This window comes from Oryzias latipes, chromosome 8 (genome assembly GCF_053564925.1).
Source record: "Oryzias latipes strain Hd-rR chromosome 8, Olatipes_Hd-rR_3.1".
NCBI classification, from domain to species: domain Eukaryota; kingdom Metazoa; phylum Chordata; class Actinopteri; order Beloniformes; family Adrianichthyidae; genus Oryzias; species Oryzias latipes.
The window spans coordinates 25,675,052-25,699,624 of record NC_136244.1 but is presented as its reverse complement, the minus strand read 5'-3'; the positions used below and the strand labels follow the sequence as shown (position 1 = coordinate 25,699,624).

The 24,573-nt window shown below is 40.5% G+C and overlaps 1 protein-coding gene and 1 pseudogene across 2 annotated transcripts in view; both read left to right on the top strand.

Moving 5' to 3' along the window:
- Window positions 1-7,043, top strand: part of LOC105358455 (uncharacterized) — a 29,044-nt gene extending 22,001 nt beyond the window's left edge. The window contains exons 22-25 of the mRNA XM_023957293.2: window positions 273-444; window positions 695-948; window positions 2,060-2,160; window positions 3,143-7,043. Coding sequence (XP_023813061.1) covers window positions 273-444; window positions 695-948; window positions 2,060-2,160; window positions 3,143-3,556 — 941 coding nt within the window. The 3' untranslated portion in view covers window positions 3,557-7,043. The remainder of the gene's footprint in view (window positions 1-272; window positions 445-694; window positions 949-2,059; window positions 2,161-3,142) is intronic.
- A 2,152-nt stretch (window positions 7,044-9,195) lies between these two features.
- LOC101157943 (trypsin-like) lies at window positions 9,196-22,978 on the top strand (annotated as a pseudogene). The gene is made up of 7 exons (XR_013657841.1): window positions 9,196-9,514; window positions 14,840-14,860; window positions 15,355-15,514; window positions 15,722-15,986; window positions 16,074-16,219; window positions 16,297-16,717; window positions 18,586-22,978. The product of XR_013657841.1 is annotated as a trypsin-like (transcript).
- The last annotated feature ends 1,595 nt before the right edge of the window (window positions 22,979-24,573 follow it).

The window sequence follows — 24,573 nt, the reverse complement described above, 5'->3', positions numbered from 1 at the left end:
ATTCATCTGTTTGGTTCAGTGCGATTCATGCACTGTCCCTCCCCAGGAGTGTCTAAAGCACACTCAAAGCACGATCCACTTCCAGATTCTAGTCGGCTCATCCGTGCTCCTGTACCTTAGCGTGTACCTCGTCTCTGGGTTGCCTCCACCACTACACCTGGCTGTGGACCCTGTCTCCAGCTCGTTTCATGCCCCCAGCCGCCCCCCAACTTCAACTGGATGAAGATCATTTGCTGGACTTTAAATATGTAGTTTATGTGTCTTTTCTGCAGCTGTGGTTTGTGGACGAGCCACCCTGAACTCTCGTGTCTTAAATGGAAGTTCAGTGGTATCTGAAGGTCAGTGGCCGTGGATGGCGAGTCTACAGAAGAATGGACAGCATGTCTGTGGAGGGACACTAGTTTCTCTGGACTCTGTGCTCAGTGATGCTAACTGCTTCTCAAGGTGGGTAACATCCAAAGGTGAATGTTTTTCAGCTTCAACTGGATAAAAAAATGTATTTTTATCCCCAGGTTCTAAAATGTCATTTCAAAACATACGTTCATGTTTTACATTTGGATATATTATTTGAGTAATATTGTGGATGGGGTTTGAACTTAGACTCTAGAAAACAAACATCTACACGAAAAAAACTAAAAGTGTTGCACTTTTTTAGTTGTTTTCTGTCATGATTAAACTAAAGTGTTTTCCACAGTCCTCCTGTGGCGTCTGAGTGGACGGTTGTGTTGGGTCGTCTGAAGCAGAATGGATCAAACCCCTTTGAGGTGTCACTGAATGTGACAAATATCACTCTGAGCAACCAGACAGGGTCCAATGTTGCTGTGCTGCAACTCTCCACCCCGCCCCGCCTGAATAATTACATCCAGCCCATCTGTCTGGACAACGGAAGAACTTTTCCTGTGGGAACAACATGCTGGGCTGCAGGCTGGAGTTCTGGACGTGGAGGAAGTGAGTCAACATTACAGTATAAGTAGTATGGAGTGATATTTATGCCACCACGTTGCACACAAAACATTTTGTAAGTAGCAAGTGAAAATATTGCATATTTACTTTTCAATATTTTTTTATTCTGCTTTGATATTTTCTTTTTTTGCTTTTGAATGTTTTTTTTTTTGCTTTCAAAAACGTTTTTTGCGTTTGCAAAACGTGTTTTTACGTGCGTTGTGTCAAATCTCGCTTTTGTCCTATCTTTGATTTTGCTGACCACTTTGAGTGCGACTTAGCGTGATATGACTGCCACTGCCACCACCAAAAAAGTTTTCGCATGCGTTGATTGATTAAAATAAAACAATAGCTCAGATACAAATCTTAAAAAGTTTAACATCCGGCTGGACGGAGATGGAGCTCGGACATTTTTGTTCTGCTGCAGACATTTTAAACACTTTGGTCGCTACACTGACATAAATAAATACAAAACTTGGTTTGATTTTGGCTGCTTTGCTGCTCCTTCTGGATTTTACTCTGACAGAAACGGGTCAGAATGGTTGAAAACGGCAGAACCCCATTCAAACATAACCGACGCAAAGTACATGTCTGCCTCCAAGTGCCTTCAATATTAGACAGACACCTGATTGGTTAGAATCTGAACCAATCAGCAGCTGTTTGATGGCAGCTTTGTCACGTCAAACTGAAACTTAACTCAGCAAAATCAAAGTTAGGAAAAAGTAAAATGGCACACAACGCATGCGAAAACTATTTTGGCGGTGGCAATGGTGGCAGTTTTATCACGCTAAGTCGCGCTAAGAGTAGTCAGCAAAAAAAAAAAAAAAAAGAGTAGTCAGCAAAATCACAGATAGGAAAAAAGCGAGATTTGACACAACGCACATGAAAACACGTGTTTTGCAAACGAAAAAATAGTTTTTGAAAGAAAAAAAAAAGAAAGTTGAAAAGCAAAATAAAAAATGATTGAAAAGCAAATATTTAATATTTTCACACGCGACATAGAAAGTTTTGTGAGCGACATGGTGACAGAAATATCACTCCATATTTAAGAAAATGCATGATGTCTGAAGAGCATGCAAACATGCTTCATTTGATCACATTTCTACCAAACTTTCAGAAGAAGAAGTTCTGCAGGAGTTCCAAACCTCAGTTCTAGAATGTCCGACTTCAACAGCTGCAAATGGCAGCATTTGTACCGGACGCTTTACCCTTGAACAGGTAAATCATTAGTTGAAGAATTGCATGCATCATTCTTTTGTGATTCCTAACAATTTTCTTCAGATCTGAATGAAATGCTGTGTAACTGAGGTACTTAAACCCTGAGGATCCCATTACCTTTACTTCTAGGTAGTTTTTCTAGGATGTAGGTCAAAGTGGAATCTGGATGAGAACCAGACCTACAAATCTGCTGGATCTGTGCAATAAAACAAATTTTTTATTAAAGTGCGCTGAAAATGTACACTTTCAATAAAAAAAATAATTTCATTAAGTAAATGCACTAAAGAGATATTTGTCCAAGAGGTCCGTGCTCAGCTCCATTCTGATGCATCCACCTGCAGACAAATGGAATCCATTAACTTCTTTGTCTTTTGTCAGAGCTGGAATCTGGATCTAAACTGTACGGCTGGATGGCTCTAATAGTGCTCGCCAATTTCGTTACACCGCTAATGTTAGCTTGGGGGTGTGAGGGGCTGTAAGATAGTGGGAAAGAGAATAAACATAGAGCTCTCAGTAAAGGAGAAGGGGAAGTGGGGTTACTCTGCTCTGAAGAAACTGATAGTAAACTATGATAAATTGAAAAAATCCATGATTCTTTGTACTGTACTTCTAGTTTCACATTTTTATTGATTTTATTTGCAGGTGAAGAAAACTTTGATTATGTTACTACTTGCTACAAACCACTCTGAAAATTCAGAACATTTTGAATCTTTTGTTAGAGAATTACATTTTGTACTAACTATTTACGTAGCTGGTTGTATAACTTATGGTGAGATTAAATTATTAGAAGCAGATAAAAGTAAATGTGAACCGTGATAGTTTACCAATACATTATGATTTCAAATAAGGATCAATACAGCAGCACTGGTGGGTCGTAGACCTCATCTTTATGACATCTCAACACAAACTGCTTCATGTTCTCAGTCAGCCTATATAAGTGAATGAATTGATTAATTTGCCCTTTTAATGGATTTTTCATCAGGGTGACTCTGGAGGCCCCCTCCTGTGTAAGCAGGACGGTTCTTGGTATCAGGCAGCTGTGTTATCATCTACGAACATTTCAAGCAGGAGAAAACGAGCTGTGTTATCATCTACGGCAGTGATGCAGTTTGAAAAAATCAGCCGATTCCAGGACTTCCTGGTTAAGGCGGTGGGAACATTCCTGTCTCCTGCCTCAACCACCAACATTACAATTACCACACCGACGACCAGACCTACTACCGGACCTACCAGACCTTATACTAGACCAACTACCGGACCTACCAGACCTTATACCAGCCCCCCTTCTCCCCACACGACTACAATGAATGGCTGGAACGTTCATCATAAGGTTTTCTTCTACCTTCGTCTCATTTTCCGGACCTTGTGTTCCCTTTTCTCCTCAAACGAAAGTTAAACTTCTAATGATGTGAAATCCAAAAATCTCTCCTAAACAAGCTAGCGTTTGACTCCTCCCTCATGGCGTTCCAAATAGGAAGTACACACAGACTTCAAGGGGCCAAATCTTATAGAAATGACTCGGTTATTCCATTTATCAAAATAACCATTCTTGCTCTGATACATCTTTATAACATGTTCTTCATAATCCTTTTTTTCATATTTTTTCTGTAGTTCAAGTTATTCAAACTATAAACTAACCAGTCAGATGCTTCAATATGAGTAGGGCTGGACTCAGATGAAGAAGAGAAGAGCTTCAATCTGATTGCTAAGTCTATGGAACAGGATAAAACCAAACAATCTGGCACAGGACAAAGGGAGACTCAGGGTACGTCTGAATTTCCACCCTAACCCCTATGTAGTGCACTATATAGTGCTTTCGACATTTTGTTGATGTCCGAATCTACAATTCCCAAATCCAGTGCCCTGGAAATTTCCTAAAAAGTCTCTGCAAAAAACCAGTGTGCATCGATGCTCACTAGATCAACAAATTTAGACCACAATGCAATGAATTGCATTGGAAAAAATTTTAACAAAAAGAGCGTTATCTACAAAAGACAGTGGACTCATAAATAATCGTCGCAAAACGCTAATTTTAATTTGATTTTAACTTCGGGAAATCGATGATGTCATATCTGCCGTTTAAAAAAAAAGTAGTGAGCATGGTGTCCGAATTGCTTTTAATATTCATGGCACTTCATAGTGCCGCACTATATAGTTTTTATTTATCAAGTAAGGGTTAGGGTGGGAATTTGGACACAACCTCAGACTTTTTAAGACACGAGGAAGGGAAGCACATGGAAACTTCTTCTTCTTCTTCTCCTTCTTGTAGTTTAATTGGTGGGCGGCACCAACGACAAGGTGCAGTACCGCCACCTACTGTGCTGGAATATGGGTCGGAATGGGGGACTACCTAACTAAAATAAAATAATACTATTTCCTCCTCAATGATCGGGTTCTGCTCAAAAACCTATAATTACTCCATTTAAATTTTCCTCCCCTCCCAAAAGCCTCTTCAAACTCATCTCTTTCCTTCTGGCAACCGTACTCTATCCTCCAGCTGTCGTCTTCTTCCCCATACAATTCACAATGACATAAAATGTGCTCCACTGACTCTTCCCCTTTCCCAAAATCACACAAACCAGTTGGATATTTCCCTATTAAATGTAATGTATTATTCAAACCAGTGTGTCCCATCCTCAATCATGATATTATGTCGTGAACTCTGGTGTTTACATGTGGAAACAATCAGGGAAGATTAAACAGTCACACCTGTAGGGAACAGTCAAAGACAGGAAGTAACAAGACCTGAAACGAGAAGAGAGTTAGTGTAGTCGGTTTAGGGGCTGTCATCTGGCCTTGGTTTTTAAAAGTTAGAAGACATTTCACCTCTTATCCAAGAGGCTTTGTCAATTCTGAAAGAGCTGGTCGGAGAGCTGGTGTATATGTGCTCATGGGGGAGGAGTCAGACCAGAAACTGGATGGTACTGTCTACTTAGCCTACAGGGTTTCGGGTCGTTAAGAGTCCTTTGTCCTCAGCTGGGGGTTGGGGAGCCAGTGACTCCCTCCCCAAACTGGTCGTCTCTTTCCACTGTTAACGACTCAGGTGAAACTGGTTTGGGTTGTTTAGGTTTCACAACACTGCCGTAGATGGATGGAAGAATAAACCTGAAACCACCATTCTTATTAAGAGCAGGTTTATCCTTCCAGACAAAGATGGCTTCTTTCACTCCTCGCTCAAACCATCCTTTCTCTCTGGCTAGAATTCGGACTTCACTATCCTCGAACGAGTGGTTTGTGGCCTTCAGGTGGAGATGCACTGCAGACTCAGGTCCACTTGGGTTGGCTCTGCGATGTTGGTAAAGCCGCTTATGTAGAGGTTGTTTTGTTTCTCCTATATACTGTTCCTGGCAGTTCTCTTTGTAGTGGATAGAGTACACAACATTACTCTGTTTGTAGCTGGGAATTTTGTCCTTTGGATGAACCAGTTTTTGTCTGAGAGTATTGACTGGTTTGAGATGAACTGGGATGTTATGTTGTTTGAAAATCCTTTTTAGTTTTTCCGACAGGCCTGCGATATAGGGAATTGAAATACTGTTCTGTTTCGGTTCTTGTTCCTTCTTGTCTTGTTTTCTTGTATGTTGGGATCTGGTGAATGCCCACTTGGGATATCCACAGGTTTGGAGGGCTTGACGGATATGTTGTTCTTCCTTCTTCTTTCCGTCAGAGCTTGTGGGCACCTCCTGGGCTCTGTGTTGTAATGTCCTGATAACATCTAGTTTGTGCTGTAAAGGGGGGTTGGAGTCAAATAACAGGTACTGATCTGTGTGAGTAGGATTCCTGTACTCTTCAACCTGGAGCTGTCTGTCCTCTCCAATGATCACAGCAGTCTGTTCTACTTTGTGTCTTCCCTGGTGAACTTGAAGTTCTTGTCGACTGCGTTGATATGATCTGTGAAAGTCTCCACTTCCTGGATTTTGATCTTGACCCAAGTGTCGTCCACATATCTGAACCAGTGGCTTGGAGTAGTACCTGGGAAAGAGTCCAGGGCTCTTCTCTCGACTTCTTCCATGTACAAATTGGCCACAATATGCGAGATTGGAGAGCCCATAGCACAGCCGTGCCTCTGCCTGTAGAAGTTTCCCCTGAATTGGAAATATGTGGAGTTGAGGCACACTTCCAGCAGTTCGCAGATGTGGTCTGGTGTCAGATTTTTTCTGTCTTGTAACTGAGAATCCTGCAGTAATCTCTTCCTTACTTCTAACTTTTAAAAACCGAGTCCAGAGGACAGCCCCGAAACCAACTACAATGGAACCAACCTGGATGAATGAGAGTCTTCATAGACGAGAAGAGAGTTAGTGTTTCAAAATAAACCAGGAAGTGCAACACAGGAAAACACAGGTGACAGACTTTGACCAAAAGTGCACAACTCAGGATATAAAACACGACTGACGAGACATGACAAGGTGGAGCCTGCTGTCCCTCACGTGCAATGTTTGGTCAACAAATTTTGTGTAGCTCGCTTTCAAGTGGGAGGGGTGTGGCCTTTTCTTTGATTCTTTCAATTATTTGATTACAAAAATGCTTTGTAAATGCAGAGGATGGGACTATCTAAATGTTAAATCAGGTTTTCTGGGCTCAAATGAAAATCCATCCATCCTCCTCTGGTTGTTGATTTAGAAAATATATTTTTCTCTTTGGTGTAAAAAGAAAATAAACCTCAAATGCTGCGGTTTCAATCAATTTTTGTTAATTATTTTTAGTTCAGTTCATATTTTCTGCATGTTGGGCTGTTTTCTAGGTTTGTTCGTTAATTTGGGTTGTATTAAAGGATAGAGAAACAAAAAAATCTTATGTGTTTGTTATGTAGGGAAACATAAATCACAATGAAATCAAGTTACAGTTGTATTCAAGGTTGGGGGGAAAAATAAATCAATGAAAAACTTCTGGGGTGTCTTTTTTTATTCTTAAGAAGTAGCAAAACTTTTCAACTGCTTTGATTGACTCTTTAGGGTTTAGTCATATTTTTTTAGAGGTCCAAACGTCTTTGTGTTTACTCAGATACAGGATCTAGTTTTGTGTTTTAGGACATCAGGTGGATTTGTTTGTTTTTTTACTGCAGGGACAGATAGAAGAAAAAGAATATGACATGGCTTAAGATGACGTACAAATAAAGAACACCACATCTGGCTAAAATGTATCTGATTTTAAATAAATTCAGTCTCTGAACAATTACAAAATAATTTCTGTTTCACTTGGCAATTATTTAAACAGGTGTTCCTGTTTAATTTAAAAACCCACTCCAATAAAAATTGAATTTTTCTGTGTTTTTAACATGTTCTTGTGGCATTTTCCTGATGATTGAGAACATATTTGTAGAAAATTACGATTAAAACTACATTTTAATTGCTGTGAATCAGAAGCAGACAAAAAATGCAGTTTTTGAAAGATTGTATTTATGATGTAGAAAATACGCTGGGCGGGGCCACCAGCTCACTGCTCCACCCCTTTCTGATGCATCCTCTTGCAGACAAATAGATCCATCTACGTCTTTGTTTTCTGGTCTGATCTGGAATCTGGATCAGAACTGTACGGATGGATAGCTCCGATATCGCTCCCCATTTTTGTTACACTAGTAATGTATGGTCAAAACTATGCCCTAGAAAACAACATCGTTTTTTTTCTGGCTATAAACAGCATAATCATGATTGAAAGACCACTGGGAACGCTTTTACAATTAAACGATGATCAGAGTGGAACTTTAACTGTTCTTACATAAGGTTAAAACATGTTCTGGTCTCATGCATTCTTAAAATAAGAAAATAATAATAAAATAAAAAAACTCCTTTGGCAGAAACTGTTTTCATAGTATTTTGTAAGAATTTGTGTGTTATCATTTCTACTTTTCTAATATGGCAAGCACAAATTAATATGACGTAGAAATAAACTAAAGGAAGCGGTAAAACCAGCTGAGTAATAAAGCGTGGTCAAGTCAACTGTATCAAATGCAGCACTGAGATCCAATAAAACTAGCACAGATATATTTCCACGGTCTGTATTAAGATGTATATCATTACACACTTTGGTCAGAGCCATCTCAGTGCTATGATGCTGTCTGAAGCCAATCAGCAAAGAATTCATTTAAATGACAGAAAACTGCATTTTCAATTATCTTACTTAGAAGTGGTTTGATATGTCTGTTGCTCATTTCTGTCTTGACAAGACTTTCCTAAGCGGTAAAACCAGCTTAATGAAAAATGTTCCTGTCCCTGAACACAACAGATCACACAATCACTTATGACAGCAGTCCTTTGTTTCACCATCAGCAACGTTTCCACTCATCATAATGACCTATCTTATCTACGGTGTGATGAAGGAAGAGCTGACAAACCTGTCAGGTGACTTTTGCATGAGTTTGGAAATATATATGTGTATATATATTCTTTAAAACTTTTCAATGAGTTTGAAAGAAAAATGTAAAAAAAATATAACCATTATTCATGATAAAAGCCTCATGAGAATTTACGGAAACCTGAAATGAAATGGTGAATTATTTTCAAGCCATTTGGAAAAAGAAGCAAAAGTCAGTGCGGAATGAGGAAACGTTTATCTGAAGCCATCCTGGTAAATTGGGAAACTATCTAAATCTGAGAAAATGACAAGACAAACAGCTACATACAAATGGAGATTTGTATCTGCAAAGCTGCAGGAATGCTGTCAGGTCAGAGTAGATGATGTTGTTTTTACTCTCTGCTGATGTCTTCATTGATGATTTGTTGCATCTTCAGTCTGGCTCGGGGGGCAACAGCTGGCTGGGGAGAGTGGGGATCGATCCAACAACTGAAGGGTTGGCGACCTGCTTTGGATTTTACTCTGGGAACTAACAAAAGACTAAGATCCAGGTGACCGGAGACGGTACAAACTGTGTCAGGAGGTCAATTATGTATTTTGGCACTACACCATTTAAAACTTTATTAAACTGCCTCACAACTTTAAATTCTATCCGACAGGTAGCCAGTGGAAAGCCCTCAGAACTGGACTGATGCAGTCTATGTTTGTGTTTACTAAATGATTTCTGAAATGAAATATGGAAGTTTTCAAAGTTAAAAATCAATAATATGATTTTATTTGTCAAAATAACTTATTTTCTCAACCATAAAGATGATTAAAGGTTTTACATTTATCATTGATCAAAGGCTTCAAGGGATCCGTTGAGGCGAAAAAGGAAACTTAAGGTTTAAATAAGTCTTTCACATACAAGTTCCAGTCTGTGAGGAGGCGCTGTCAGACAGGTGAGCTGTTCGTGGGCGTGTATAAATACCAGGTGGTTTTGTTTTGAGAGCAAATATGTTGAGTCTGTTTGGAGTCATGGCTTTCAGGCTGATCTCTGTGACTCTGCTGATTCTCTGCACACAAGGTAAGAAGTTCCACACCGGGTCAGAACCAGAGTCAGAATCTGAGATTCCTTCAATAAAACAAAATTCTTTAACCTCTAACGGTTACACGTGAACTAACATCAACATTTTAGTCTGTGACTTTGACATTGGTAGAGTACCGGTATGTCAAGTACGTTCTGTCAGCGTTTTCAAATAGTTCCGTCTTACTGTATTATCCTGTGAAGTAGTTTGTATTTTGTTCTTGATCATTTCTGCTCTAAGCCTTTAGGGGGAATCATATAATCCTGATGTTACTCCAAAAAAATAGACATTTTACTTTTAGATATGTTTTTTGATAGCAATTAAAATGTATTCAGTTTTTAGTTATATAAGACCAGTTGGTGTTACAAACCTAAACTTACAAATTTGCATCATTAACCTGAAAAACAAATTGAAAATTTGTCATTTAATTCAAAGATTGGTACATATTTGATTATCTATTTGTGATGTAAGATACACAAAATACACATAATTCTTGCTCTAATATTTGTGTTGTTTATACTAATTTACAAAAAGGTGTCATATAAGGGTCTTACAACAGAAGGGTTTGAGTTATTTTGAAAGATATAAGTGTTTGAGAATCAATCGATGACTGTGAGAATGACGGTGTTACCTTGAGACGTGGGTGACCCGGTGACGAAATCCATAGCTAGACGGGACCAAGGCTGGTTAGGTGTCCAGGATGGAGCAACCCAGCCGGAGCACAGCATGACGACTTAGACCGGGCACAGGTGGTGCAGGCCGAGATGTACTCACGTACATCCCTGTCCATAGACGGCCAGTGGAACCTCTTGCGGAGGAGGTTAAGGGTCCGGTGCACCCCTCCACGGCAAGCCATATGGAAAGTATGCCCCCAGGCAATCACTTCAGAGCAGAGAGAAGATGGTACAAACAAGTAAGTAAGTAAGTAAGTAATCTTTATTTATATAGCACTTCTCACAGAGAGCAACTCACAAAGTGCTTCACAAAGTAAAAACAATATAAAATCAGTAGAGATACCCAATAAAACGCACACAGGCATAGAAATAGAAACAGGAGGGTGATTAGTGTCCTCATTTTGGGCTTGGAGTACCTTGGTCTCGATGTCCCAAGTAAGGCTTCCGATGATGCAGGTGGGTGGTAAGATATTGGAGGGTGTGTGTTCAGACGGGCTGTATTTCCGAGATAGGGCATCGGGCTTGACGTTACAGGATCCGGGTCTGTAGGTGATGGTGAATTGGAAACGGTCAAAAAAGAGACACCAGCGAGCTTGCCTGGAGTTGAGCCTCTTGGCGGAGCGGAGATAGGCAAGGTTCTTATGATCCGTCCATACGATAAATGGCTGCTCGGCTCCCTCCAACCAGTGACGCCACTCTTCCAAAGCCAACTTGATGGCTAGGAGTTCCCGGTTTCCAACATCGTAATTCTGTTCAGAGGGGGACAGTTTACGAGAGAAGAAGGCACATGGTTTCAATTTGCCAGAGATGGCAATGCCTTTTGAGAGAGAACGGCTCCCACTCCTGAGTCAGAGGCATCCACTTCGACTATGAATTTTCGTGAGGGGTCATAGCTGGATGAGGATGGGAGCAGATACAAAAAGGCTCTTTGATTTGTCGAAAGCCTGCTGAGCTTCCGTGGACCAGACAAAAGGGTGATTAACGGATTTGACACATGTGAGAGGGGAAGCAATGCTGCTGAAATTACGTCTGTAGAAGTTGGCGAAACCCAGAAACTGTTGTAGCTTCTTACGACTGTCAGGACGTGCCCAGTTCGTGACCGCTTCTATTTTGGAGGGGTCCGGACGGATGCAGCCTGCTTCGATGATGTAACCAAGAAACTGTGCTGTGGTAGTATGGAATTCACATTTTTCGTACTTAACAAAGAGCTGATTTTCTAGTAGTCTCTCGAGCACGAGGCGTACGTGGTGTTCATGCTGGGCCTGATCGTGAGAATAAATGAGAATATCGTCCAAGTAAACAAAAACGAAACGATTAAGGAAATCACAAAGAATGTCATTGACCAACCTCTGAAAGACTGCCGGGGCATTGGTGCGGGCCTTTTTTAACTGAATCAAAAACTGAGGAAATTAATGTCAAGGAATATTTATTTTTTATGGTGATCTGGTTTAATTCACAGTAATCAATGCAAGGCCTGAGTGTCTTATCTTTTTTCTCCACAAAAAAGAAACCGGCTCCCACGGGTGAGGGGGATGGTCGAATGTGACCCAGGGAGAGGGCTTCTTGGACGTATTGTTCCATAGCTGTTCTTTCAGGGCCTGATAGATTAAATAGACGACCCTTGGGCAGAGGGGCACCAGGCAGCAGGTTTATAGCGCAATCGTAAGGTCTATGGGGAGGGAGAGCGCTAGCTTTGGCTTTGCTAAACACGGCTTTTAAGTCATGATGGCAGCGAGGGATGTTAGCCAGGTCGACTTGGCTGGGACTCTCGATGCTAGGAAAGGATACAGAGAGAATAGCAGACAGTTGGCGAGACAATACGGGCTCCATTTGGTGACAGTACCCTGAGACCAGTTGAACTGGGGGTTATGTAATTTGAGCCAGGTAAATCCTAAAACGATGGGAGTGTGCGCAGACTGGGTGATGAGGAATCGGATTGACTCCCTATGGTTACCTGAAGCAACAATCAGGATAGGCTTGGTGCGGTGAGTGATTCGTGACAAATGCTGACCGCCTAGACTGGAGGCTTTAATGGGAAAGTCCAGGGGTTCTGTGGGTTTCGACAGATGATTAACAAGTTGCTGGTCAATAAGACTCTGTTCAGCCCCAGAATCTCCAAGGGCCCATAAATCTTGGACGTGGAGATCACAAGAAAGCTTGACAGGAATGAACAAAAACTCTTCACCAGAATCGTTAATGTTAGGCTCCCCCCGCGGCCTGTCGTCTAGTGAGGGGCTCGGTCTTTTAAACGAAGTGGGCAGGAGGAAACCAAATGACCTTTAGTTCCGCAGTAGAAACAGGCTCCTTCTTCACGTCATTTGCGAAGTTCCTCTTTTAACAGTCTTGAATGGCCGATCTGCATGGGCTCGTCCGGAGGCTTGGTGGGAACGGGAATTTCGGTGTGCATGCTGTGATCGGCGGGTGGAGCGCTGAACACCTTAGCGCCGGAGCAAGGAGGAAGGTGAGTTTGTTCTTTTTGACGCTCCCGCAATCTGATGTCCGAGCGGAGAGACGCGGAAACTGGCTCTTCGAACGAGCGTGCTTCGGGTTGTGAGCAGAGGTGATTTTTGATCTGTTCGTTTAAAGATTGGTAGAAAATACCTTTCAGGGCTAAGTCGGGCCAGCCAGCTTCAACAGCTAGAATCCGAAAGTCGATGACGTGGTCACTAACCAGTCAGTTCCGCTGCTTGAGAGCGAGTATCCGCCAGGTCGCTTCTTCCTCTTTGCGGGGTTGGTCGAAGATGAGGCGGAACTCACTGTGGAAACATTTGTACATGAGATGACTAATGGGATTGGCAGTAAGATACACTTGGGCCCACTGGAGAGCTTTATTTCTTAGTGAATTTATTATTAAAGTGATCTTACTGTTGTCCGTTTGGTAGTATCGGGGGCTTGTTGACAGATCAGCTGGCACTGTAGTAAAAACCCTCCGCAGGTTTTCACGTCCCCGAAGAATGGTTACAGTTGAAGCCGGATATTTTCAGGAGCGGTAGATGGCCCGGAAGCGGAAGGAGTCGGGTTGACCGTAGCATGGGCTGTAGCAGCTGAAACATGAGAAAATTGTCCAGTTAGTTCATGTAAGGTCTGAGTCATACCGTCCAGGCAGAGAAATAGATCCTGTTGAGCGGCTGCCATCTGAGAAAGGGTGTCCGCCTGGCGTCCAAGCATGATGCCTTGCTGGGAAACGGCTAATCTGAGTTCTTCTGGGTCAGCTGGGTCGGGATTACGGCCAGTCCGTTCTGTCATGGCTTACAGAACAATAGAGACCCAGATGCTGAAACCCGGAAGAAGACACAGGTGAGAACAGGCGTGGCAAGGAAGTAGATTTAATAATCAGGGTTCGGAGTATGGCAGCGTCGATGGAGGCCCGTATGGTATGAGGCTCGGCAGAGGCTCGTGGTGTGACCGGGTGGAGCAGACAGAATGAGGTTTCCAGACTGAGGCTGATTCAGACGACCTCTCGTGGCTATGGATTCCATCAGGGGCAACGGACTGGCGATGAATACTGGTCCTGGAGCTCCTTAAGAAGGCAGGCGGTGAGATGAGGTAAGTGGTTGCAGCTGGGCTGAATCAGGAACCAAGCGGAGAGGAGACGGGGAGGAGACTGGCAGAGGCACCATAACACTCTTGTTTTTTTTAAGCAGAGGGGCGTTGGTTAAAGAGTTGGAGGAAAAAGGATTTTAAAAAAAGAGCGAAGCAGGAAAATAAAAAATCCAAAAATTCTTCCTCAGCAACAAAAAAAGGAAAAACGGAAGATATTTTGATGGTCATCCACTTATTGTCATTATGCCACGATCAGGGAAATCTGGCCTTATTAGAAATATCTATACTGAATTGGAGAATAAAAAAATCTAGTTTGGCTTGTGCTTTGTTGTTTCATTTGAAGCATTTTAAAATAAACTTGGTTTTACTTAATCAAAACACCTGCTTAGAAATTTAGAGGCATAAAGATCCTGGCAGGTGAAATTATAAATTTATGACCATTTTCCCCCTGCACAGCTGCCCCCCCCCCATTAAAAACACAGACCCCCCACCACCACCTAATTTTATGTCAATATTTATATCATTATGACAAAGATAAAGAAACCATAATTACAAGCTTTTTTAAGCATTAAAAATATAACAACCTAATTTTAATATATGCTGTATGCAACACAAGCTTGTGTTGAAGAAAGGTACTATAAGGACGGTAAGGCCAGTTTGTTTAGTAACTAAATATAAAACAGGTCGATGACGTCTTTTAAGTGTTTAGAGGATGACTCTGTAAAAAAAACTCAAAAAAGCTCAGATTCTGAATAGTGATAGACTAAGTGACTGTTCGTTGTTTTGAAAGTAGAATGCGCGACACCACTTGCACACGTCCCATTTTCACCATGTCTTTAGCAGTGGCCGTGCAAGCCTCAGGGAAACGGCAAGACAGATGCACCCGCTCCTCTTTACGACCCTCCATGGACCAGACAACCCTAAAAACCTCAGAGCACAAGTACGGGTCGACCCTCCTGTACGAGTGCATGTGACCAAGGGTTTACTGCTTCACTATGAAAAAGGAAGAACTTTAAAAGTTGTGCTGTCACTCAAGACAGTAAACTTGGCATAAATCAAAGAGTGACTGTCTGATTTTGTTTTCTTTCTTTCTGATTTTCATTCCAGAGAGTGTGGCACAGCTATCTGGTGAGTGAAACTTTTATTCAGCTTTTAATGTTTCAGTTTTTTTTTTTAAAGAAAGTCAGAAACCTGGACACAAACACGGTACAAACACAACAAGAAAATGTCTAAGAAAATAAAAGGAATGTCAAAAGATCAGCCATAAGGCTTCCTAACTTTCTCTGATAGGCAGTCTATCTGTTGAAGACAGAAATTTAAAAATCTTGTCTGATGTGGAAAAAAAAAACTAATAATATAAACACTTTAATGTCTCAAGTGATTCTTAGACCAAAAAATGTAAGAAATACACAAAAACGATTTTTATAAGGCTCATGGAATGAAACTATCAACCCTAGCAGATGAAAAGGATAGAAGGCACCAATTTAGTTTTCACTAAGAATATTAAATAAAAACTGACAAAAAAAAACAAGAAAAAAGATGCCAGTGGAATTTGTGATGGATTTTTGTATGACCAGCAGTTTCTGAGTCCACAAAAACCAAACCAGTACTTTTCTTTGCAGTTTGTGGTCTGGCAAATCTGAACAACAGGATTGTTGGAGGACAAAATGCTCCTGCAGGGTTCTGGCCTTGGCAGGTCAGTCTGCAGACATCTTCACACTTCTGTGGAGGATCCCTCATCAACAACCAGTGGGTGCTGACGGCCGCTCACTGCTTTCCAAGGTAATCAACAATAGTAGAAGTGGTCATTCATGACAGCTTTGGAAAGATTCAGAAAAAAGATTAAGAATAAAAGGTCTGATCAACTACACATAACGTAAGAGATCATCAATTCTATCTATTACAGATTTTTTTGTAGTTAACTGAAGACAACACTTAAAACAATGGCTCCAATCTAAAGGTCTCACAATTTTCTGTTTTCCTTCTCAGCCGGAGTGCATCTGGTGTGAACGTAGTTCTGGGTCTTCAGAGTCTGCAGGGATCAAACCCCAACAGAGTGTCTCAAACAATAGCAACTTTAATCATTCATCCAAACTACAACTCAAAGACAGAGGATAACGACATTGCTCTCCTGCAGCTCTCCTCACCAGTAAACTTCAACAACTACATCACTCCAGTCTGTCTGCCACCAACAGCACCTTCTACAGCGGCGTCAACACCTGGGTCACCGGCTGGGGCAACATTGGAACTAATGGTAGGGTTGATGTTTTAAAAAGAATCCCAAACTTTTCTTTCATGGACTTCAGATGTTGTCAGTTGATCAATCCTTTTCTTCTCTTAGTCTCCCTTCCTGCCCCACAAACCCTCCAGGAAGTACAAATACCGATTGTGGGAAACAGACAATGCAAGTGCAGCTATGGAGCCAGCTCAATCACTGACAACATGGTGTGTGCCGGGTTACTGGAAGGAGGCAAAGACTCTTGTCAGGTGATTCCCCTTTATTTTCTGTTTTTCAGATATTCCTCTGAATTCTTTCTTAAATTAAAATACTTTTCCTCTTGAAGGGAGACTCTGGAGGTCCGCTGGTGATTAAGCAGAACAACCGATGGATCCAAGCAGGAGTTGTGAGTTTTGGAATAGGTTGTGCTGAACCTAATTTCCCAGGAGTCTACACCAGAGTGTCCCAGTACCAGACCTGGATCAATACCCAAATCACCAGCAATCAGCCGGGCTTTATCGCCTTCACCTCCACTGGAACTGACAGTGACCTCAGTGTGTCATGTCCAGGAGTGCCACCAATTGCTACTACTGCCACAACTATAGCAATTACAACAACTTATGTATCTCTAATACCAACTACAACCATCAAAACTACAGCAACCATGACACAGCCAACAACTACAACTAAACCTACAACAGCCACCACCTATTCAACAACCACTACAACAAAAACTACAACCCAGCCACCATCCACCACACCCAATGGTAATGATAAATGTAATGTCTAGTTAACTTTCCTATCTGCTTTATGTATAGCTATCAAATTTTGACACAAAATGTAATATATTACCAAAAGTATTGGCTCACCTTGACTCACGTTTGAGCTGAAGTGCCATTCCATTTCTAACTCATAGAGTTAAGTATGATGCCTTTTGCAGCTCTTACAGCTTTAACTCTTCTGGGAAGGCTGTCCACAAGGTTGAAGAGTGTTTTTATGGTATTGTCCAAAATATGTTGGTGTCCTGAAACATCCAGTTCCCTTCACTGGAGTTATTGGGCCAAACCCAAGACTTGAAAAAACTACCCCACACCATTATTCCTCCACCACCAAATTTCACACTCGGCACAATGCAGTCTGGAATGCACCGTTCCTGGCAACCTCCATTGATTGCCAGATGGAAAACTGTGATTCATCACTCCTGAGAAGGCATCTCCAGCAGTGTCCAGTGGCTGTGTGCTTTACACCACTGCATCTGACGTTTTGCATTCCACTTGGTGATGTGTGGCTTGGATGCAGCTGCTTGACCACAGAAACCCATTCCATGAAGCTCTCTGTATGCTGTATATGGACTAATCTGAAGGTCACATGAAGTATGGAGCTCTGTAGCAATTGAAAATGCACAATTTCGGCAAACTCTTTGCACAAAGTGCTTCAGCATCCGCTGACCCCTCTCCATCAGTTTCCGTGGTCTACCACTGGGTGGCTGAGTTGCTGTTGTTCCCAAACTATTCCATTTTGTCCTGATGGAGCTGACAGTTGATTGTGGAATATTTATGAGCAAGGACATTTTACCACTGGATTTGTTTCACAAGTGGCATCCTATGACTGTTCCCCACTGGAGTTCACTGAGCTCCTGAGAGTGACCAATTCTTTCACAAATGTTTTTGAAAACAGTCTGCATGAGTCATGCTAGACTTCTAATCATTTGGATAGGTGAGCGTAAGCTTTTGGTAATATATTGTAGATGTGTAGTAAAGAATTTCATCAAAAATTTTTGTACACATCAGGATTTTTCTGCTTTAAGTAAATAAAACACTCATTTGGTATACAGTGATCCCTTGATTATCGCGGGGGTTACGTTCCAAATAGAACCCGTGATAAGCAAAACCCGTGAAGTAGAAACCTTTATTTTTTTACAATTATTATACAATGAAATACACTATTATACATTGAAAAGAAAAAACAAACCATTTAACAGGCTAAATCAATTTTTTTTTAACAAATAAAAGTACTTTAGAAACGTTTTTTTAACAAATAACTTCTGTAGTGTGCTGTCAAATAATAATTTCAATCATCGATAAGAACAGAAGGCTTTAAATTGCGGAGATAAGCCCCGCCCACCGCGACCCGAGTGGATTAAACGGAAGAAAATTTAAAATGATTATAAAAAAAAAAAAAAAAGTACAGTGGGACAGATAGTGACTCCGGTCTTCTTTTTCACTGCTCTTCATACTGAGCCGCTGCATCCTCTGCAGCGTTTTTTCCTTCTGAAGCCCGCGGTGCAGCTGCAGGTGTGTTTGTTCGGGAGAGGAACATAGTGATAGGCAGTTGTTGTCGCTCTTTTTTCTTCTTTGCTAAAGATCCTTATACACCGACATGCCACCATCGATTATGTTGGAGAACTGTAATGAACGGCTCATCAAAGGGTCCCATTCTTGAGCTACTCGCTGAGTGACTTTTTAGCCAATCAGAATGCAGAACACAATGCACAATCCAAATCCGTGAAGTAGCGAAACCGTGAAAAGTAAACCGTGATATAGCAAGGGATCACTGTATCTAAATAAATCCTAATCTAGCAAATTGTTATTAATAAATCCATAGTAGGTATTTCAAGTTTGTATCTTCTCTGCAGCTGTGGTTTGTGGACAGGCCACCCTGAATTCCCGTGTCTTAAATGGAAGTTCAGTGATAACTGCAGGTCAGTGGCCTTGGATGGCGAGTCTACAGAAGAATGGAAAGCATGTGTGCGGAGGGACACTAGTTGCTCTGGACTCTGTTCTTAGCGATGCTAACTGCTTCACAAGGTGAGTAAAATCCAAAGATGATGGCTTAGTACTGATTTGTATTCCGTGTGATTGGTTAAGTTAGAATGGCAAGTTTTTGCGCACCATAGGTGTATCACAAAAAACAAACCTGATTTCACCACAGTGGACCGACACAAGTACCACATGACAATGTGTGCTTTTCCTATTTGCCTGTCGATCTGAAGGCTCATTTTCCTTCACTCTTGAAAAAGATCCCAAGATACTTAAACTCCTCCAACTGAGGCAAGAGCACTTCACCCGTCCAGAAAGGACAACCTATGCTTTTGCAATTAAGAACCATGGCCTCAGACTTGGCTATGCTAACCCATCGCCCCGCCCATTTCAATCTTGGCCACAAATCGCCTCAAACCCCTGCTAGAGGTTAGGGTTAGGGTTAGCTAGAGGTCCTGGCTCAATCAGGCCAACAGGACAACATAATCTGCAAAGAGAAGTTCACTCTGGTCACCAAACTAGACTCCTTCTGGTCCTTGACCGTGCCTCGAAATTCTGACCATAAATTTATGAACAGAAGGAGTGATAAAGAACAAATCTCCTAGAATGCAACATGCACCGGTCCACAGGTCCACATTACTGCTGTCTGGGGGAAGCAAGCTCATTCTCTGATCACACATAGAGCAGACAGCCCTCAGTAAGGCTTCCCGGACCCCATACTTATTGAGCACCTTCAACAGGACACTACTGGAGACGCAGTTTAATGCCTTCTGCAAATGAAGTTAACAGCTCCCGCAGAAATCTTTGATCGAGATCTGGACCTAATTTCTATGAAGGTTTGAGATTTTAAACAAGAGAAAAGGGTGAAAATGTTCATGTCTGTCTGAGAAAAGTGTAGAAAGTGGGCATTGAGGAGTTTTACTGCCATAAACGTCTGTAATCAGACTCCATGGATTTCACAGATCACGGTTATTTTTAGAACGTAACTCCTCCAATAAATGAGGGAACTCTGTGAAAAGGTAACGCAGATATTTGCGTAGCTGCAGCAGGAGACATAGAAATTTGCTTTTTCCATTTCGACTGGATGAGAAACAGATGCGCAGGACACAGCTGCTCAGTTTGAGCACAAATTGTGAGAGGTGTGAGGAGCTGCAGCGTTCTTAAGTCTCAGCAGGGAGAAGATCGATTATATTTATTTATTGTTTTTTCTTTTTAATAAATCAGTATATTTTTTCCCTGATTTTTTGTTTTTGAAAATCACAGTTATTTGGTCATTTTTTTATTTCATAAATAGTGTTATTTATTTTATTAAAACATTTGATTTGAAACCTTTAGGAATGATTAAAATGGTAATAATATAGGGAGTATAAAGATCCAGCCTGATTCTGGACAGTTCTGGACAGGGAGGAAGTGAGTCTACGGCACGCAGACAGGAGAGATTCAACATTTCTCAAAAATATCAAAGCACCAGAGTTATTTCTATATTTTCATTTTTCTATTTGTCTAGATGAGCAACTTTTGCAGGAGTTCAAGACGTCTGTGTTAGACTGTGGGACAAATTCTACAAGTGACAGGATTTGTACAGATATATTTACACTGGAGCAGGTAAATGGTAAGACAAAATGTATTGTTGGCCCTGTGATCATCTGCAAGACACCCCTACAGTCTCTGATGGGGCCGCTCCTCTCTGTGACCCACCATGGACCCGGCAACCCAAAAACCCACAGCAACCATTCGGGTCAACTCCCCGTATGGTGCATGTGATGAAGGCCTGAGGCTCAATCAATGAATTAGCAAACAATACATTGACAATATCTCTGTTTTTACAGTTTAGAATGCAATGAAGCTCTTTTTGAACAGCAGATATTTCTTTTGGCACAAAGTTTCAAATGAGCATGGCCATAACTGAACGGTCTTCTCTGTAGTCATGGTAGGGGACATTTTTAACAAATAGGATCTTGAAGATTTTCCTTGTTTCTACAAGGAAGAAAGTGGACAATAGTAGGAATCTGATCAGTTCACTGATGACATCACTAAGTAAACTTTCCTCTGTTTACCGTCTGTTTCCTCAGGGTGACTGGAGGTCCGCTCATGTGTAAACTGGATGGGTATTGGTTCCAGACGGTTGTGCTGTCATCTGTGAGCAGCACATCCAGGACAAAGCGAGCTACACCCATGAGGGTTTTTGAAAAAGTGGACAACTTTCAGGACTTCCTTTTGCGCACACTGGAGACATTTTTGAGTCCAGCCTCCACCAATACAACTAGCACCAACACCACCAACACATCATCTACAAACTCCACCAACACCACTTCAAATCCTCTGGCTTCAAGCGCCAGAGAGGGAACTCCCTATTTCTTCAGCTTCCACCTCTTTATCCTCTCTTTGTCTGCTGGTCTTCTAACATAGAAGTTGAACTTTTCCAGAATTACATGATGTGAAATCCACAAATGAGTATAAGTAGTTCATATTGAAACCCAGACAGGAGTTTCCTGGTTGACTACATTTTTTGTTAAGAGGTGCTGTTTTTTGGGGTGCTGAATCAGACATTCTGGGGTATATGTGTAAAAACTCAGAGGAACCCCAGTTATTCAATTCAACTTTATTTGTATAGTACTTTTCATGGTACAGAGCATCTCAAAGTGCTTCCCATGATAAAATAGATCTTAGTAAGTTTAAAAGAATAAAAAAATAGTAGTTAAAATAGTAAGTATACTAAAAATATTACTAATAATAAAAAATAAATAAATACACAAAATTCTAACACATACACATCCCACCAGTACAATCAAAACAATTAAATTATTTGTTAAGATTTATATGTGTTTAGGTTTTTTCTTAAAAACCTCCACAGTGGATGAAGCCTTCACGGCTGTTCCACAGGCGAGGCCCACAGTGCTGAGATGAAGCCTCACCGTGGGTTTGAGTTCTGACCTTTGGGACCACCAGCAGACCTGAGGGCTCTGGGAGGGTCATAAACGAAAAGTAAATCTGATAAAAATGAGGGGCCAGTTCCAAAACTTTTGTAGACTAATAAAAGAACCTTAAAATCGATCCTAAAGCTGACTGGCAGCCAGTGCAAAGACTTCAAAATTGGAGTTATGTCCTCCTTCTTTCTGGTTCCAATTAAAAGGTGTGCAGCCGAGTTTTGCACAAGCTGCAGCCGGTTGATAGTACTTTTCTTAATACTAGAGAGAAGAACATTACAAAAATCTATCATAGATGTTATAAAAGCATGGATTAATATTCAGGCTTACACCCAATGAACCAGTCGACATGTTTTCTTTGACAGAATAAGGAAGTCTGTGAACCGTTTGGTTCATGTTTTAACTCTGAAGGACCGTTGCTTTAAGTCGCTGTTTATGGAAGCGATTCTGTAGCATAAATAAAAAGCAAAGTCAAAACCAGAAATGCTTTTTAATTTTCAAAATGTAGCTGCAATTTTTGGCTCAAAATTAAAATGAAAAAGCAATACTTCAAAATGCTTTTTCATTTTATACTTCAACACAGCTTTTTCTGTCACTAAATTAAAATGCTAATGAAAATGGTTTTTGACATTTCATTTTCAAAAAGGTCCCTGGTAAATGTGTAGCAAAAATCATTTAGAAATGTCTAATTTGACATTTAAAATGGATTAATAAAAATTTATAGACATTTCTGGTTTTGACTTTGCTTTTTATTTATGCTACAGAATCGCTTCCATAGCTGTTGTGGTCAAAGGACCCATATGCTAAAATGTTGCACATCCTCTGGGGGGCGCTGTGATTCTTTTTATCTACTTCAAACCTGTGCTGTATCACAGTATAAATTATGAATTGATTTAATCTGTACTATTTTAGCATTAATTTATTTTAAAGTACTCAGATTGTGGCAAACATGTCTATAATCCTGTTTATTTCTGTTATAGGAGCTCTGCATGATTGTAACTGACATCATATAAAACATCTTTAGTAATTAAATTATTTTTATAAGTGCAAAGTGCAATTAAAATCACAGCTGTTTTCTGATGACAATTAACTTGTGGATAGACTGAATCTATTACAAAATGAAAACCAGTGAATGTTCACTGGTTTTCATTTTGTTCCTTTTTTTTAGTGATACGTTCAAATTTTAACATGTAATTTAAATTTCATGCAGTAATTTTTAAACTGATGGTAGAAGATTTGTTTTTGACTTTGTGCTTTAGTTTAATGCTTAATTTAATCAATTCTTCAAAATTTTGGCATATTAATATTTTACAATGTCTCTGTAATGATGATATATTGTGTTTAGACATGTTAAAAATAAAAATAAATAAAATTGTGAGTCTATAAATACCTTTGTTCTCCAGCGTTCCATCTTCTTTTATCAACATTGCATTAAGTAAAGGCTGAAATTCTGTGGTTGACCTGAGAATTTAAGCAGGAGAATTTGAGGAGCGGAGCTGGAGAATGTTAGTTTGACAGAAGATTTAGTCAAAACAGATTTAAAAATACGTGCACACTGTCAGCCTGCTCTCTGTCTCTCCTCCTTACCCACTGTGTATTGATGGACGGATATCTTCCACTTATCTTAGTGTCAGAATATCACTCTTGGATGTAACATTTGTCTTTCCAGCAGATCTAACATAAATGTTATGGAGCTTAGGGTGGGGAACTGCATTACACGCAAACTCAAACTAATGTAGTCATTTTAAAAAAAAAGAGTGAATTTAATTTTCTTTTCTAACAAATTGCCTTATTTTTAAATGTAATGGAAATCTGTTAAATATTTAACAAGAAATAAAAACAGATTTTTTATTTGCAAGTGTTTAAAATATGTTTTATCTAAATATTTTTAACAGCATTTTTGAAAATCACCTTTTGATTGTAAAATCATTCCCAGTGGTCTTTTAATTAGGATGAAGCAGATTTGAGCTAAAACCTGTGTGATTTATGAAGACATATTTCTGCAGACTGGCAGGAGTTCATCAGAAGTTTGCCTCTGCAGTTTGCCTGCCTAATAAACGACGGAGAAAATGCCTAAACTGGGTCATTCTTAACAGACCAAACATTTTAACAGCTCAAAACTGAATTCAAGTGAAACCCTTGACAGATATCTGCACACAACGACGAATGACGAACGCAAGAAACACTTATGGATTATGTCGATCACGCATGGATCACCAACGACTGAAATGTCATACGTGGAAAATGTGCAGACTGTACGTAGCAGCCGTGTGACACAGCCTTAAAATGGTAAGTTTGTTTTTCTAGACGTATGCAAAAAATGATGAACTCATGTTACAGAAAGACGTCACCGTAAATTCTTTGTTTGAATATAGTAAAGAATGAGAAAAAGTTTATCGATAGCCTTTCTATGGTGTGTTGAGAAATCTAAAGATGCTGTGGAAATTCATAGGCATCAACAAGACAGACATCTACAAACAAAAGGTTTTTTTCAAGTCTGCAAAAGTGCAGGAATGCTGTCAGGTCAGATTAGACGACGCTGTTTTCACTCTCTGCTGATGTCTTCATGGAAGATCTGTCACATCCTCGTTCTGGTTTCAGAAATCTAAATGCTCAGACATTTTGCATCAGAAGCAAACTTGTTTGTTGTTTAAATGTTTGTTTGCTATAGAAGGAAAATGGCTGAGTCACAATGGAAGCAGAGTCATGAGAAGTTTGGGGATGAACCTGCAGAGCTGCTTGAGAGATGGACTGCAGACATTTTCTACTTCAATCGTTTCTGCACTAAAGCGTAAATGCAGGTTCAGCATGAGAGCCGCATCGCAAATGTGTTTTAGCAACAAAAAATAATACGAAGAAGATTTGCTTAGTTTACTTATTTGTTCACTTTTAAATAGGCAAATGCATAATCACCCTACTCTCATTCCAGTCATTTGG